At 37.0% G+C, this 18646-nt stretch overlaps 1 protein-coding gene across 1 annotated transcript in view; it reads right to left on the minus strand.

Annotated features, from left to right (window-relative positions):
• SEMA3C (sema domain, immunoglobulin domain (Ig), short basic domain, secreted, (semaphorin) 3C) overlaps positions 1-18646 on the minus strand; it is a 207546-nt gene that overhangs the window by 39529 nt on the left and 149371 nt on the right. Inside the window, exon 12 of the mRNA XM_010848128.1 lies at positions 11103-11325. Within this exon, the coding sequence (XP_010846430.1) occupies positions 11103-11325 (223 nt within the window). The remainder of the gene's footprint in view (positions 1-11102; positions 11326-18646) is intronic.

Raw genomic sequence — 18646 nt, forward strand, 5'->3', positions numbered from 1 at the left:
TATGTATATTTCTATTCATAGATAGTATGATTGATGTCAATTTATATATATATATACTGTATAGATACATACATATATGTACCTGTCAAATGCTTACCAATTGTTAGGCAGTACACTCCAAGTTTTGTACACATCATCATTTAATCTTTAAAATACATCCATAAAGTAGTGCAATTAAGAAAAGCAGGCTTAGAGATGTTATATAATTTGCTCCCAGGCATAAAACTGGCAGATGGTACATAGCAGGATTGAAACATAGGTCTTTTGAAGTTAAAGAATGTTGCCTAATCCTTAGCCTAGTCTAAAAAGTTATTCTGTTTTCAACAAAGTTTAGGAGAAATCCCAAACATAATTGGAATTGGTTATTGTAGGAATATCTTTGGGAATTTTAATTTCCCATTTCACACGACCATGTGTAGGAGCTAGGATGTGTAGGAGCTAGGATTTTACACATGCTTTGCATCCATTACTGCTGTGGAAAGCTTTGGGAGGTACATATTTAGATAAGTTAATGGAGAAGTAGATTTCTAGGGCAAACTTTTAAGACCAATGATTTTACTGAACTGACAATTTTATAAGGAGTGACTAAATTATAAGCTTTGATTTAGTTGAGACTTACCAAGAAATAGAATACAGGAAAATGTGCCATTTAATTTTTTTTAGTTTTTTATTAATTTTATTATTATTATTATTATTTTACTTTACAATATTGTATTGGTTTTGCAATATATCAACATGCATCTGCCACAGGTGTACACGTGTTCAAAATTTTTGATTTGATTATTTTTTTCAACTAAAGTTTCTGTCCTCATGCAAAATATCTGTTAATGATATATCTGATGTAACAAAATGTGTTTAATAAGTTACAGTATAATATGTTCTGGTTCTAGAAGCTAATTTTCCCTATAATGATTTAGAAAAAAAATCTAATATTAGACCAAGTGATATTCCATTAAAATATGGCTTATTATAATTATTTCCTGGAGACACAGCTAAAAAGAATACTCAAATAGAGTCTCAGGAATCACTAACATTAATGTTTTAGGATTGTGTAAATTACCAAAATGTACAAATTACATTTCAGTGTCCTTTGTTGTATTGTATTATGGATGTTTTATTTACAATATCAATTTAAAATAAATGGACTTCCATGCAGGTGTATGTCATGCTGCTGCTGCTGCTGCTAAGTCACTTCAGTCGTGTCCGACTCTGTGTGACCCCATAGACGGCAGCCCACCAGGCTCCCCCGTCCCTGGGATTCTCCAGGCAAGAACACTGGAGTGGGGTGCCATTTCCTTCTCCAATGCATGAAAGTGAAAGGTGAAAGTGAAGTTGCTCAGTCGTGTGTGACTCTTAGCAACCCCATGGACTGCAGCCCACCAGGCTCCTCCATCCATGGGATTTTCCAGGCAAGAGTACTGGAGTGGGGTGCCATTGCCTTCTCTGACAATGGAGAAGTGTATGTCATATGCCAGGTTTTATAGAACCGACACAGGATGAAACAACTAAATTTCCAACGATGCAAGGAGCTAACTCTTTCTATTTAATCCTTTAAAATTTGCGGAAAGAATTACTCATCTGAGATTAATGGATTTTATGGTCACTATTAATTAGTTTATTTTCTGCACCAGTTTTACCATAAGATGGGTGTTTCTACAATAGTTTGCAAAGACTAAAGCACATAGAGAAGGTGGCCTGGAACATTTGCCTACGTTTTTGGGTGCTCATGTAAAAAGAGGAGGTTTCCCTCTTCATTTAGTCATCTCTCAATACACTTGCTCATGCTAACCCATTCTTACTTCCTCCTGTTCACAACCCATTCTTTCCACTGAAATGGTTATTCTCCTCTCAAGCTTCACTGGTCCTCAAGAAGACAGGCTAACGAGGAAAGGAACATCTTACAAGGGCCCTCGGACAGAACTGTCACATCTGATGATCCTGGCCACGGGTTTTTTTCCTGCCTGCTATTCTCTTTTCTCGAGGTCACCATGATACTAATTGTTATTTTCCTGTTACTTTATGATCACTTTTTCTCCATTTTCTTAGTAGATGATCTTTACTTTTCCTACCTTTTAAATGAGCTCCCCAGAGTTAAATCCTTATCTGCATAGTTCCTAGAGTGACCTCAAGAACTGTCAAGGATTCCGCTGACACCTATATTGCTAATGACTTCTGTATCTGCATCTCTAGCACAGCCCTCTCTGCTGAAGTGTATCCACAACAACACCCTCTTTGACTTATCCATCTGAGTGGTCCACAGAATCTCTAACTCAGTGGGAGACAGACCTGGGTTGGAATTTAGTTACTGTTTCTAATAGCTTCACAACCATAAGCTAGCCATTTAATTACCAAAGCCTCAGTTTACACAGTTCTAAAATGGGGATAATGATTCTCTCTCATTCGGTTGCTATGAGATTTTGATGAGATAATGTATTTTAGGTGGTAAATTCAACTTCTAATCATAACAGGTCATAGGAAAGGACAGGTGTGCCCTTCAAAAGGAATCCACTACTTTCCAAATCTGATTGCTGATTCTATGTTCCCTTGTTCAATGAATGGTACTTCTTTTCATCCTTGTGACAGACCATATATTTACAAAACACCCTAGGCACTTTTTTTTCATCTGCCTGCTCTTCCCAAATCAAGTTAGTTATTATCAGGTCCTTTCCTATTCCTGAATATCTCTTGATAATCCCTCTCAATCTCTGACTTCTAGCACCTGTTTTAATTTAGGCTCTCATCATTTCTTGCCTATAAAAAAACCAAGTCTCCTAACCGGCCTTTTTTCTCTGTCTGTAATGTATCCTCCCTATCAATGCCAAAGGGAGCTAGCTACATAAATGTATCTGGGAAGTGACTGACCTACTCCAAGAAGAGCCTTACTAAGTCACTCCTTTGTATAACTTCTCCCCTTGAATAAGAGTAGATGTGTGACTTGCTTCTAAAACCACAGAATAATGCTAAATCGGTAGTATGTCAATCCCACAATTATGCTACATTGTATGAGACTCTGTTTTAGTAGACAGAAGGAGCAAACAGGTGTTTTTTGAATGGACAATGGCAGGGAAAGGCAGTACCTCATCCCTGCTTCAGGAAGGAACTTAATTTTTCCAAATACTGTGTGAGTTTGGAAAAGATTTTGAACTCCAGAAAGGAATGCAGTCTGGTTTACACTTTGTGGCTTTGTGGGACCCTGAGCAGACAGAGCAGTTCCCGCGGATTAGGAAATAACCTTTGGGGGCCTATTATTGTGCTCACTACATTAGTGAAAGAGAAAATACGCATACAACTAAGGAAAACATTTATGACACTAATAACAGACTCACCTCAGAAAATCCACTTTCAAGCCTTTTTTGTTCAATTCACACTACACTTCATATTCTAAATTAAATCTCTCTTTTCATTTTCAACAATTTGAAAACTTTTCTCAGTTCCATAAAACTTAAAAACAAGATAAAACAAAACTGGCTTTCAACAAAGACCACCCCCACAACTGACACTTGGATATGTACCTCCTCAGGTAGTCACATAGAGAGGGCTGGCCAGGCTGAGTAATGGGCTATGAGACTTTCTCCAAGGGACAAAGGCTGCTAAGTCTGCTTCAGGGAAACTCAGCAGTGCATCAAGAACAAGAACATAGTGTGATTATTTCTTATTAAAACACAGACAAAAGACTTTATAAGTTAATGTCTTTGGGTTAGAAATTTTTCTTACATTCATGAAAAAGTGAGGGTTAAAATGAAGGCAACATACAGGATTTAGGTTTGCTTGCACATGGAGAAGGAAATGGCAACCCACTCCAGTGTTCTTGCCTGGAGAATCCCAGGGACAGGGAAGCCTGGTGGGCTGCCGTCTATGGGGTCGCACAGAGTTGGGCACGACTGAAGCAACTTAGCAGCAGCAGCACATGTTTTATATCAGTGAATACATAGTAAAAGCACCAGTAATAAAGAGCATATCATGGCCATTGCACCTGCTGAAAGGCACAAGTTTTAAAATGCACAAAGATTTAGTAATACGTCAAAAAGTGAGATGAATTACTCTTCCATTTTAGTACTCACCTCTCCCCACAAAATATTACCTCCTTCAACCCTAAATACATGGCGGCTGACATAAAAAGATACGAGATTCACAGGTTAACTGGTTAATTCACATACAAATCCAGTCTGTTCCAGGTTTTCTCTGTCACCTTGTAAGATGTATCTCTTTCACACGTACGACTTGGTGACAATGTGTGGATGGGCAAAAGTGAGTGATGTTATTCTAACAAAGCAGTGCTGAGCTAACGTTGAATGTCAACACATCAGCCATATCTCCTGACATATGTGAAGGAAACATTTAATTCACAGTAAAGTGAGACCATGGGGGCTTCCCTGGTGGCTCAGCAGTAAGAGAATCTGCCTGAAATGCAGGAGATGCGAGTTTGATCCCTGGGTTGGGAAGATCCCTGGAGAAGGGAATGGCTACCCACTCCAGTATTCTTGCCTGGGAAATCCCATGGACAGAGGCGCCTGGCGGGCTATCGTCCACTGGTGTTGCAAAAGAGTTGGACACGACCTAGTGACCAAACAACAACAAAATGAAATTACCTTAACTTCATAAAAGGTAAATAAAGTGGTGATGGTAGATGAGGTAATTAACTTGAAGAGGATAAATGCTCTTGATGTGAAATCAGATACCAAAAGGTTATATTCTGGTTGTATCATACACTCAATATCAATGTGATCTTCAGTTATCTGAGCTTCAGTTTAAACATGGTGGAGGATAAGTGCAACTCATCCACTCATTCATTCAAAGAATATCTACTGAGTGACAACTTTGCTGCTGCTGCTGCTAAGTTGCTTCAGTCGCGTCCGACTCTGTGCGACCCCATAGACGGCAACCCATCAGGCAACCCCGTCCCTGGGATTCTTTAGGCAAGAACACGACAACTTCGAGTGATGTGCTATTCTGAGGATGTACCAATGAATAAATCAGACAAATATCCTTGCTCTCAATGGGGTCTACATTCTCACAGTTCCTCACAGGGTGACTACAAGTTTTGGATGAGATTCAATAACATCCCTGGCAAAAGATAAGCATTGTAAATAACCTTAATTAGCATCACTAAACTAGTAATAAAATAGTTCAAAAACTTGAAAAAGTGTACTTATTTGCATAAGAAGTAGCATATTAAAGAGATAAATGAGTAATTTGGGCAAACTAGCAACACCAAAGTTTATATAATGATTATGTGAGATTTCACACGATCTTTAATAAAATGTATCTCTGAAGAATAGCTTAAAGGAAAAGACTTATGCTTTTTGAAAAATATTTTCAGCAATTATCATATATTTATTCTTAGTAAACTGTCTTTTTAAAATAAACTTTAAATAAGAACATTTGTCTCTAGATTAACAACCACTATCTGGGCTCTCTTGCATATTTTTCTCTTCACATATTGCCTTTGCTACTCTTCTACATGATCAAGCAATCATCACACCATAATTTATCATCTTTCCCCTTTCAATTCAGTCATCATTCCACCCTGTTCTATTAGTATTTCCTGCTGTGACAATCCCTGTAGAATCCTTGGTAAACTCTCAGATGTTTCTAGATTCTGATTTGGAAAGCAGTGAACCACAATGTTATTAAAAACCAGTGACTTACAAAGGGATTTGTTCCTTACTTCTAAGCAAAGGGGAAGTCTAGACATTATCCTCAGAGTGACTGACACGCACAGTTTACAACTGATAGTCGTCTTTTCTGAAGTCAAATGCACGGCTCCAGCTATCACATTTTACATCTTGGGTGTTTTTAGTTTAGGTAGTTCTGTAAAAATCAAAATGCCTAGTTCTGCAGTTCATTAGGTATACATTTCAAAAGATGTGACTGTCAGAACAGATTAGTTACCATAAAGGCAGTGATCCTGTAATGCTGCAAGGCAAACATATTAAGGCTTTAGTCACACATGTGGCACACACTTCAAATCTCCACATTTTCAAAGGACCTACTGGAGCCAACAGTCAAACTTAGTAATCATCCAGTTAAACGGAAGCTAGTACGAAGCATGAAACAGTACATACTATACAAGAATTTTGGCAAAGCACTACATGTATCGACCATACATTAAAAAATCATAATGGCATTAAATCATCCTAAACCTCTAACATCCATTCACAAGAATACTCTCTCTTTCATCAGAAACCACATGTCATTCTGATTCACATTTAGTGCTCAAAATGTAAATTTGACAAAATGTGTCTAAACTTGGCCCAGACACTTAACTATTTTCATAACTCCAGAGGCAAAAAGAAAACAGGCAAATCTCTTCACTGTACTTTATCATCAACTTTGAACAAATAGCCTGGATATAAGCAGTAGGTGGCAAAATTAAAACAGAAATGTTAATCCTATGAGAATACTTGCCTGCTATTTTATAGTCTTTCCTAAAGACTGAAAAAAGAGACTAAGGAGCATAAAAATACCCATCATCTTAACAGTAAAAATTAATCTCAAAAACGAACAAAAAAAATCCCAAACCCCAAATTCTACAAAATATCAAATAATACTGATTTTATCAAAAAGCACTGATTTTAAAATACATTATTTCAACCTGTGTTCCTTGTTAGGAGCATAGTAGCAGTAATGAATTGCAAAATAATCAAGTAACATGGTTTCTAGTTTAAATTTTAATAGATATAACAAGACATTTTTTACTCGAGATTAAAGAAGATGTTTTTATACGAAGCATCATTATAAATTATTGTATTATAGCTACATCCTAGACAATAGCTTCTTTCAGAAGTCTTAATTTTTCTACAATTATACAGTTATTAAACAAAAGTCATCAAACCTTGTCTGTTAAAGGTCAAATAACAATAAATTTAGGCTCTATGGGCTGAGTGGTCTCTTTGGCAAGTATTTAACTCTTCTGTGGCACAAACTTAGCCACAGATAAATGTAAATGAATGAATGTGGCTGTGTTCTAATAAAACTTTATTTGTGGGCACTGAAATCTAAAAATCTTACAATTTTCACTGCTAATGTAATATTCTTCTTGCCATTTTTCTTTCAGTCATTAAAAAATGCAAATCATTCTTAGCTTATAGACCATATTTGTAGCAGGCTGTGGGCTATCTCACCCACAGACTAGACGTTGATAATGCAAACTAAGAAGCAAAAGACGACAGGACAAAATTTACTTTTATTTCTCCCTCCCTTCCTCTTCCCTTCATTGCATTTATTGACTTGTACATGTACCTATGTATGTATGTGTTTGTTTATTGTGGCAGCTCACAGTACACAAAAAATAATCAGGCAGTCCCAGAAGAGTAGAAGGCCAGAATACCAGCCTCTCAACCTCAGCCAGAATAGTAAACTATAATAGACAAAGTGTAACAGTTATCGATGGAGAAGGCAATGGCACCCCACTCCAGTACTCTTGCCTGGAAAATCCCATGGATGGAGGGGCCTGGTAGGCTGCAGCCCATGGGGTCGCTAGGAGTCGGACACGACTGAGCGACTTCACTTTCACTTTTCACTTTCATGCATTGGAGAAGGAAATGGCAACCCACTCCAGTGTTCTTGCCTGGAGAATCCCAGTGACGGGGGAGCCTGGTGGGCTGCCGTCTATGGGGTCGCACAGAGTTGGACACGACTGAAGCGACTTAGCAGCAGCAGCTGCAGCAGCAAGTTACCGAGCATTCAGCCTGCACAACTACCATAAAAGTTCTGTGAACTACAAATCATTCCTATTATTCAAAGTGGATACAGTTATAAGATATCCTGTTTGCATTCCAATGACCTGTCCCATAAGTTTTTCCTATGGCAACTTTTTTGACAACCAATATCTTCATCAAATTCCCTTTAATTCTTCATGAAGATCCAGAGAAAAGGGAAGCCATGAGAGAAGCTTGCTTAATTGTGGCAATAATTGAAGCATCATTACTTATTAATAACAACTAAAGGGCTATTTGGTACCTGGGGATTTGACAACACAAAAGACATACTATAATCCTTCCTAAGACATTTAGATACAGAAAGTTAAGAAATTCTGGGAATAGTGAACCATGATTCTCCCAACTTCTATTTCAGAAAAGGCTATTTTATTCGCTTTCAGTAGCAAACAAACATAGAGAACTTTCTTTTGAAGAAATTTCACCAGAAATTCAAGATCTACTCAGGTAGAAAATATATTTCTTAACAATATACTGTTTGTTAGAGTTTCAAGTAAGTTGAAATCAATTACAATGTGATCTGATATAACCATGAGGATTAGGTTCAATGGTTAAGTGAGTTACCATCTATCCAGAAAGACGCTCTTGGCAGAGGCATTTCACAGCATGAATTTTCCTATTAGAATACAATCTTCAAGAGACTTATGTGGCTTTGTAAGCAGTGATTAGTGGAGCTTCCCACTACAATTAAAAACATATGCCTAAATACTGTTTTTGAAAATGACACAAGTGTTTAAATACCAAAATAAAAATGTCCGAGTAAAGATGCCAGACACTTTTTATGTAGTAAGAAAAGTCAAAGAACTTGTGCAAAGGCATGTTTCTTACTGCTTTCTATCTAAATGAACATTGTTGGACAGTTTTTAAAGACTAGAAAATTCCACCCATGAAACCTGTATATCTTATGTAGACTTTCATGAAAAAACACTAACTTTCATGAAAAAACATTAACACTAACTCTGAATGTGGCATCAGAGTCCAACTTTAAGAAACAAAAACACTAACAGTAGAATATATCTGCACCCGCATGTTCACTGCAGCAGTATCCACAAGAGACAAGACATGGAAACAGCCTAAGTGTCCGTCTACAGCTACATGGTTTCTACAGAATAGTATCAATAGGGTATACGCCGTAGGGTATACGCCGTAATCTCAATTTCCCATTCTTCTTGGGGAACTCTACTTAACGTACTAACTGTGGTGACCTGAATGGGAAAGAAATCCAAAAGCGAGGAGATACATGTGTATGTATGGCTGAGTTATTTTGCTATACAGTAGAAATTAACAACACTATAAAGTAAAGCAACAACTTCATTCAAAATTCATTTTTAAAAAAGGAAAAATAAGTGTGGTTTAAAACTCAACAGAATATTATTTTGCCATAAAAAGAATTAAATCTTGCTGTTTGTGACAACATGGATGGAAGTTGAGGGCATTATGCTAAGCTCTCACTTATATATGGAACAAAAAAGCAAAAACAAAATGAAAAAACCACATTCATTACCAGAGGTGGGGAGAGGAAGAATTAAATGAAGGCAATCAAAAGGTACAAACTTCCAGTTATAAGACACATAAGTACTTGGGATATAAGGTACACGTGAGCAGTTAGGGGATGCACTATAGTTATACTGCTGTATGATACATATGAAAGTTGTTAAGAGAGTAAATCCTAAGAGTTCTCATCAGAAGGAAAAATGTATTTTTTCTTTCTTTTTACTGTATCTATATGATATGACGGATACTTAAAATTACTGCAATTATCATTTCACAATATATATATATAAGTCAAGCCATTATGTTGTGCACCTTAAATTTATACAGTGATGTATGTCAATTATATCTCAATAAAACTGGGAAAAGGGTCCACCTTTAAGACTGGCTTCAAAAGGAAAATAAGAAAACAGTCATCTTTTCCTAAGTATTATGAGACATTAAGGACAGGTGTAACTCTAAACGACCAATTCAGGAAAAAAAGTTTTTTTAAAAAATGCAAACTCCACAGTAGATGATCTGAATCAAGGCTAAAAGATTGTAGTTATTTATATGAAGACAACATCTTTTGAAAACAGTTTTTAAGCAAACAAAAATTAGTTTCTGCAATCAGTTATGAATTCATTTCATTGTATGAGAAGCAATGGATATAGTTATGATTTTCAATTCATCTTAACAAATATTTACTGAGTTTACCAAGAACTGTAATATATCTAGAAAGAATGACATATCAAGGAGAAATAGAACCTTGAGAGGAATGTGTAGCAATGAATACAAACACGGGGAACTAGATTAAGCATTGGTTAAGCAGTCTTATAAGTGAATAAACTGAGTTTGAAGCATGCTGTTTGAAATGTTAATGGGTCATACAACTTCTGTTACCTAATAATAAATTGTAAATACTAACACTGAACTCATGAAATTGCAATGACTAGAGATACACATTTGGGATTTGTTTGCACAGACTAATTAAAACCAAATGAGTGAATGAGATGGCCAAGGAATACGTAAAAAGAAGACTATGGACAGAACCTCAGTAAACACGTACACTCATGGGGAGATGGAAGCCAGACTAATGAAGGGACTGAGAAGGAACTGTTGAAGATAAAGGAAAATTATGTGACTTATTGCTGAAGCAACAAGTAAAGAGTGATTCTACAATATCAAATGATACAAGGGCATGGAGGCATTTTAATGGTTAAAGGATATTGGACTTTCTTATCATGAGAAAACTGAAGACCTTGGCAGAATCAGCAGTACAGCAGAAGTACAGGCCTGATTTCATATGCTGGCATAAGTTTGCTAAGCCAAGGTTTCAGGGGAGGATGAAATGGAAGAATAAAGTTTGTGATAATGTAATTGATATTATATTGATATTACAAATGCATATCTATGGCTGATTCATGTTGATGTCTGACAGAAAACAACAAAATTCCGTAAAGCAATTATCCTTCAATTAAAAAATAAATACATTTTAAAAAAGTAAAACAAAAAATTTTAATTGATAAAAGTCATAGAGATGGCAGGAAAGCATAGATAGCTTCATGTGTTTATGAAGCGGTCACAGAATTTGTTTTAGCTGAGAGGATACTCATGCTTAAAAATTCCCATCCCTTCATTTATTTCATTATCTTATTTCACTGTATTAGGTGCCAGGAATTGTTTAAGGTGCTTTACATATGGTAATATTAAGCCATTGGATCCTCCCAACAATCCCATAAAGTAATTTATTTTAACTCCGTTTTGCAGATGCAGAAACTGAAACACAGGGACATTTAACACCTAAGAGTCAGACAGAAGCAAACACTGGAGTTTTTCTGATTTCAATATCATGCCCTCAACAACCATGTTCTTTTACTACATATTAAGAGTAGTTTTAGCTAAAATACTTACCTGTTCCAAGAAACAGGACATTGTATGTACCATCAGCAGCATTCACTCGATCCACAGCTATTTTTGTGTACTTATAGTCAGTGCCTATACGAACAATCAAAGGCCTTCTATGTACTGGGTAGATGGAATTGTACATGAGGGGGTGGTTCCGAATAAAAGTGACAACGTCATCAGGGAACTCCTTCGTGGTTCGCATATTGGGTGTAAATGCTCCTCCTGGGCACTAAAAAAATATTTTTAAAAGGACTAAGTTAATACAATTGTAACTTTATGTTAATAATAATCAAAAGACCTCTATTTTTCAAAATACTTAGAAGCTCAAGTTGTTTTAAGTGTATCTGCTACCTATTGAGAAAAAAAACAGCATGATTATACATAGCACGATCTGTAGAAAATAAACATACAATATCTGTAACTTGATCATTTAAATAGGCCAAGTCCACATAGCCTGTCCTGTTTGTTTTCAGAGTGAAGCTGATGTCATTCGGTTCATGATAAAACTTATCACCTTTCTCATCCATCACTTTTATATTTATCCTGGGCCAGATTCAGTGTTGCTAGGAAAAAAAGGCTCTTGCGGATACAATCTAATGCTGCTATGTGTTAGTTGCTCAGTTGTGTCTGACTCTTTGCCACCCCATGGACTGTAGCCCACCAGGCTCCTCTGTCCATGGAATTCTCCAGGCAAGAATACTGAAGTAAGTCACATTTCCTTCTCCACCAATGAATGCTACTACTGGCTAGAATAAATTAGATTATCATTATCAAATTCAATCAGAACTCTAAGGCAAGAATTTCATTCCATCTGATCCCCTCCCTACCAAAGAGGACTCTCTGAAGTTGGAGCTTGGATTGGATATGGTCAATACACCTGGTAATTTCCCTCTGGAAAACTCCAGTAACTTCCACTACTCTCAGAATAAAATCCCAACAACTAAGCATGACTATAAGCTCCTGAATGTTTGGGCTGCATCGCGTCTACCACGGCCATGGTTCTTGCTCTTCCTGAGCTTCAAGTCAGCTCCCCATCCAGGATCTTAGCACTTGCTGTTCCCTACCTGGATTACTCTTCTCCGTGGTTTTCTCCATTGCCTCAATCAGTTCTCAGCTCAAAAGTAACTTCCTTTAAGGTGATGATATATAAAAATAGCTCCCCATCACCATTTCTACCCTCTTATTTCCTTAGCTTGCTTTATTTTTTTTCACAGCTCTATATGCTATGCTATGCTATGCTAAGTCACTTCAGTTGTGTCCGACTCTGTGTGACCCCATAGACGGTAGCCTACTACGCTCTCCCCGTTCCTGGGATTCTCCAGGCAAGAACACTGGAGTGGGTTGCCATTTCCTTCTCCAATGCATGAAAGTGAAAAGTGAAAGTGAAGTTGCCTAGTCGTGTCCGACTCTTAGTGACCCCATGGACTACAGCTCTATATACCTGTGTGTAATATATTTGTTGTTTGTATCTTTATTGTCTGTTTCTTCCTCTAGAAGGTAAGCTGTGAATCATTCTCAACTGGGTATGTTTTGTTCATTATTTTACCCTCAGACCTATAATAAAGCTGACAAATATTAGATACTTGACAGAGCAGTTGGATGAGTGAAATACTTTATTGTATCTGTCATCCAATTTTGGTGTAGGGGTTATACGGAACAGGGGCATTAATTCTGGTGAGGAGGGGAAAGATTCAGAGCATCAGGTATAAAGAGGCAGAGAGAAAGCAATAATGAGACCTAAAAATGACTGCAGGACAGTTTCAGCAGTTCTAGCATGACAAGGATTTCCAAGAAGAGGATTCCATTTACAAGTCACCTGAGGACAAACTCAAGGGCAGGCTGGGAGGTGCTGAAGCTTGAAACTTGAACACATGCACTAATAGGAGCTGAGTATCAAGTTATATGAACAACGTATAATCTCTTTTAACACATAAAATGTTATTTGTCTAACCCTATCAAACACTGTCAATATCTCTACTTTCAGAAACAAAAATACTTGGTTATATATTTTTTTAAACAAAAGCACTACTGCTCTAGTTTTCATTTATCCTCTTTAGAGAGGTACACATTGAAAGGAAAGCAACAAATCAAGCTTCCTGATCAACAGAAATGGGTATAGCATCTGTGGTGAATAGCAAGATGTGATACAGTCAGTAAGAAATGAAAATTACAGTTTATTCAAATGTGGCAGTGAAGACTTATTTCTAGGTGACTGCTCCTATGCAGGAATATAAACAGTGTGGTCAAATTTCAACAGAAAACAGAAATGTGGAATTTTATGTGATGGGAATACCAGACTACCTTACCTGCCTCCTGAGAAACCTGTATGCAGGTCAAGAAGCAACAGTTAGAATCAGATATGGAACAACAGACTGGTTTCATATTCGAAAGGAGTATGTCAAGGCTGTATACTGTCACCCTGCTTATGTAACTTCTATGCAGAGTACATCATGTGAAATGCCGGAGTGGATGCAGCACAAGCTGGAATCAAGATTGCCAAGAGAAATAGCAATTACCTCAGATATGCAGATAACATCACCCTAATGGCAGAATGCAAAGAGGAGCTAAAGAGCCTCTTGATGAAGGTGAACGAGGAGAGTGAAAAAGCTGGCTTAAACCCAACTTTTCAAAAAACTGGAAAAAATGGAAATAGTGACAGATTTTATTTTCTTGGCCTCCAAGATCACTGTGGACCACGACTGCAGCCACAAAGTTAAAAGACGCTTGCTCCTTGGAAGAAAAGCTATGATCAAAATAGACAGCATGTTAAAAAGCAGACACATTACTTCGCCAACAAAGGCCCATCTAGTCAAAGATATGGTTTTTCCAGTGGTCATGAATGGATGTGAGTGTTGGACCCTAAAGAAGGCTGAGCACTGAAGAACTGATGCTTTTGAACTGTGGTGTTGGAGAAGATTCTTAAGAGTCGTTTGGACTGAAAGGAGATCAAACCAGTCAATCCTAAAGGAAATCAATCCTGAATTTTCATTGGAAGGATGGATGCTGAAACTCCAAAACTCTGGCCATCTGATGTGAAGAGCCAACTCACTGGAAAAGACTCTGATGCTGGGAAAGACAGAAGGCAAGAAGAGAAGGGGACAACAGAGGATGAGATGGTTGGATGGCATTGCTGACTCAATGGACATGAATTTGAGCAAACTCCGGGAGATAGTGAAGGACAGGGAAGGCTGGCGTCCTGCAATCCATGGGGTCACAAAGAGTTGGACAAGACTGAGTGACTGAACAGCTGCCAAAATTTTAATGTTATCCCAGTGCAAAAAGAAAAACAACTTTAGGGACCAAACAAAACATGGCAACCTCTGGGTTAAATTCATGCAATGGCTATCCTACAATGTCAGTGCTTCTGGGCCATTACTGCCCAGGCAGTCCTACATTTGCAAATTAAGTCTCCACAAACTGAATGTGCTCTCCCTCATTTGAACTGTATCACCCTAATGCAATTTTTAGACTAGCTTTAACCAGTTAACATTACTAGAATATTTTATAGGACCAGTAAATATAGTTCTCTTTTTGTAGAAAGGCATAAGGAGCAATTAAATGACTTTACTAAAGAGAGATAATGAGACAAGTAATAAAACTAAGCTTCTCATTCATTATCCCATTAACGAGACTTTCATCTAGGGTTCATATGCTTGTCTTTTAGGTAAAAGTATTATATTTAAATATGCATATTTATAAATTAACTACAATAAAAGACCAAACAAGGACAAACAATTCCATGTGAGTATATTCTAAACTGATAAATGTGTTCCATACTTCTGAAAAACGTAGTGCTACGGGTATTTCCTACTGTCATTTGTCACACAAAGTGGAGAAAGGGAAACACAACAACCAGAAGATGCATGAGGATCATGAATTTTCACTGAATGAAAACATGGAAAGTACAAGTGCACGGGCAATTTACATAGCTGCAGCCCTTCAAAAAGCACCACTTAAAGGATGGTTTCCTGAGCTGTCTCCTTAAATATTTGCAAGTATTGTTTTTATAAATTCAAGGATTATCCAAAATTAGCGTAGATTACTAGGCAATTTCTATAATCTCCAGCTAGCAATCACTTTCCTAAGCTTTTATTAAATTACACGTGTCTAGTTTCCTGGTTTTACTTAATGGTAACTGAAATTAAGCTAAAAATTATGTTTCAGTTACTCACAACTATAGTTACTAAATGTTGTGTGTGCTCAGTTGCTCAGTCGTGTCTGACTCTTGGTGACCTCTATGGATTGTAGCCCTCCAGGTTCCTCTGTCCATGGGATTTTTCCAGGCAAGAATACTGGAGTGGGTATTTCCTCCTCGAGGGGAACATCTCGACCCAGGGATTGAACCTGCATCTCGGTATCCTGGGTCTCCTGCATTGTCAGACAAATTCTTTACCACTGAACCATCCAGGAAGGCCAGTTATTAAATAGGTAACCCAAATAAATCAACTGAAATCAATTATTTTATATTCATTCAAATGTTCTCCATGTGGGACTTTTACGTTATATTCACAATAAACAAACTTTTTACTTGGAAACAATGTCTCCTAGTAAAAGTTTATTTTCAAAATTACAGAAGAATTCCTTTAGTCAATAATTGATTTTTTCCATTGATTTATGGCCTAAATCTTGCAGATAAGACAAAGAATGAATGACAGTTATATGACAAGAACGAAATTGATTACCCTTTGTAGACTATCTGGACTTGTGAGTTTGCTCAGTATAAAACTGTCAAGTATAAATAAGATGCAATTAACATATCCCTCACCTTGTGATATATGAAAGCATGTGTATTGAAACCTCAAGAAAATGTTAATACCCACATGCTACTATAAAGTAATAGAGAAGGAAATGGCAACCCACTCCAGTGTTCTTGCCTGGAGAATCCCAGGGACGGGGGAGCCTGGTGGAAGCCTTTGTCCATTAACTGGGCGGCTGTCTCATTCATAGGAAGGATAATTTTGCTCTACAAATAGTCATTAAGTAATTTTGGTTAAACTTCCCCTTCAGGTATTTGTTTTCCTCTAGTTTTAGCTTTCTGTTTATTAAGTGATGATAAGCATTCCTTTCTTTGTGTAAAGACATTTTAAGTGTTTTGATTACTAAAGTGCTAAAGTGAAATGCTAGGAACAATGAGGATACCATGTATCTTATCAGGAAGTATCTCTAATTTCCTTCCTATTCTCAGGTATTTCTATTATACTGGTTTTCAGCATTAATGTGTTCATATATCAATTCATATGTCAATTTTTTGGATAGCTTTTATTCAAAATGCATTTTGAAGCGCTCAGCAGGGGAATTAAGGACAGGAAGCAACCACTGTCTTCTAGACACAAGTGTTCTACTAAGAAAGATGGACATATTCAAAGTAACATAACAATTGTGACATATAATTTAAGATAAATATAAAATAAAAACAGAGTTTGACTCACAATCAATAAGAACCAATATTTTTAAAATGAATTTATTAGAGAAACTTAAGGCTGCCAGAGTTAGTGAAGAGGTTTAGAGATTTCAAAAATAGTTTGGAATATTCTGGCAACTATAATGCCTGGAGCAATCCTAAATCATGAATCACAAAATGAAGGGAAGAAGTAGGAGTTGACACTAAAGACAAGCAACAGAAAACAAGGGTAAAACGAATTACAGAAGGAGTAACCAACACATTCAAAAGGAGCTTGACCTAACACTTGAAGGACAAATGGCATATGGATAAATAAATGGACATAAATAAATGATATTCTAGAATCTGGGCTAGTTTCTAGATTAGTCTTTGAAGCTTGTGTTCTGAAAGAAATTGATCTTATGTTTAAACCCTTGGTAATCTGGGCCCTTTACTTAAAGTCCAAAGAATTAAATAGCTGAAGACTTGAATTTATGCACCAGCTGGCCCTCATTTTTCTGGTATTTATCCTCCATGACTTAAAAGAGCCCTTTGTTCCAGTCCTACTAGCCCATGCAGAGCTTCTAGGACTCATTGATTAATTTCTATCTTTGCCTTGTAATGTACACAGTAACCTTTGCCTGAAACATCCTTCCTTACTTACTCAAATTATCCACATCAACTACCCTTCAGGGCCAGGTCAATCTCACATATTTTTACATGCCTTTCCAAACTAGACTGTCCCATGACAATCTCTTTTTTCTCTAGATTTCAATAATATTTATCATCTGCTTTATTCACATGCCTTGAATACTTATGTGAAACAATATGTAATTAACTTTTCATGTCTATATGCCTTATGTGTTGAATTTGATTGTAAACTATGCTAACAATGTTTTAAAATGTCTATGAGGAACTGAAATGCTTCTACTGTAAAAACAACCAGAAGATGCACACAATTGACAAAAGTGTCAGCAAAAAAGTTTCTCTTTTTCTTCTATTAACTATGTAGATCATACATTTTCTGTGTTCTTTTGCTGCACCAGGTTGTATACCTAGTCAAAGCACAGTGAATGAAGCAGATGGTTCTGGTCCGCTTATAAACAGATGTTAAAACTGATCTTTTTTTTTTTTTAAACTTTACAATATTGTATTAGTTTTGCCAAATATCGAAATGAATCTGCCACAGGTATACATGTGTTCCCCGTCCTGAACCCTCCTCCCTCCTCCCTCCCCATACCATCCCTCTGGGTTGTCCCAGTGCACCAGCCCTAAGCATCCAGTATCGTGCATGGAACCTGGACTGGCGACTCGTTTCATACATGATATTATACATGTTTCAATGCCATTCTCCCAAATCTTCCCACCCTCTCCCTCTCCCACAGAGTCCATAAGACTGTTCTATACATCAGTGTCTCTTTTGCTGTCTCGTACACAGGGTTATTGTTACCATCTTTCCAAATTCCATATATATGCGTTAGTATACTGTATTGGTGTTTTTCTTTCTGGCTTACTTCACTCTGTATAATAGGCTCCAGTTTCATCCACCTCATTAGAACTGATTCAAATGTATTCTTTTTAATGGCTGAGTAATATTCCATTGTGTATAGCTGAAATTCTACCAAAAATTTAGAGAAGAGCTAACACCTATCCTACTCAAACTCTTCCAGAAAATTGCAGAGGAAGGTAAACTTCCAAACTCATTCTATGAGGCCACCATCACCCTAATACCAAAACCTGACAAAGATCTCACAAAAAAAGAAAACTACAGGCCAATATCACTGATGAACATAGATGCAAAAATCCTTAACAAAATTCTAGCAATCAGAATCCAACAACACATTAAAAAGATCATACACCATGACCAAGTGGGCTTTATCCCAGGGATGCAAGCGTTCTTCAATATCTGCAAATCAATCAATGTAATATACAACATTAACAAATTGAAAAATAAAAGCCATATGATTATCTCAATAGATGCAGAGAAAGCCTTTGACAAAATTCAACATCCATTTATGATAAAAACTCTCCAGAAAGCAGGAATAGAAGGAACATACCTCAACATAATAAAAGCTATATATGACAAACCCACAGCAAACATTATCCTCAATGGTGAAAAATTGAAAGCATTTCCCCCAAAGTCAGGAATAAGACAAGGGTGCCCACTTTC

The sequence above is a fragment of the Bison bison genome, unplaced genomic scaffold (assembly GCF_000754665.1).
Source record: "Bison bison bison isolate TAMUID 2011002044 unplaced genomic scaffold, Bison_UMD1.0 scf7180017864260, whole genome shotgun sequence".
In the NCBI taxonomy this organism is placed as follows: domain Eukaryota; kingdom Metazoa; phylum Chordata; class Mammalia; order Artiodactyla; family Bovidae; genus Bison; species Bison bison.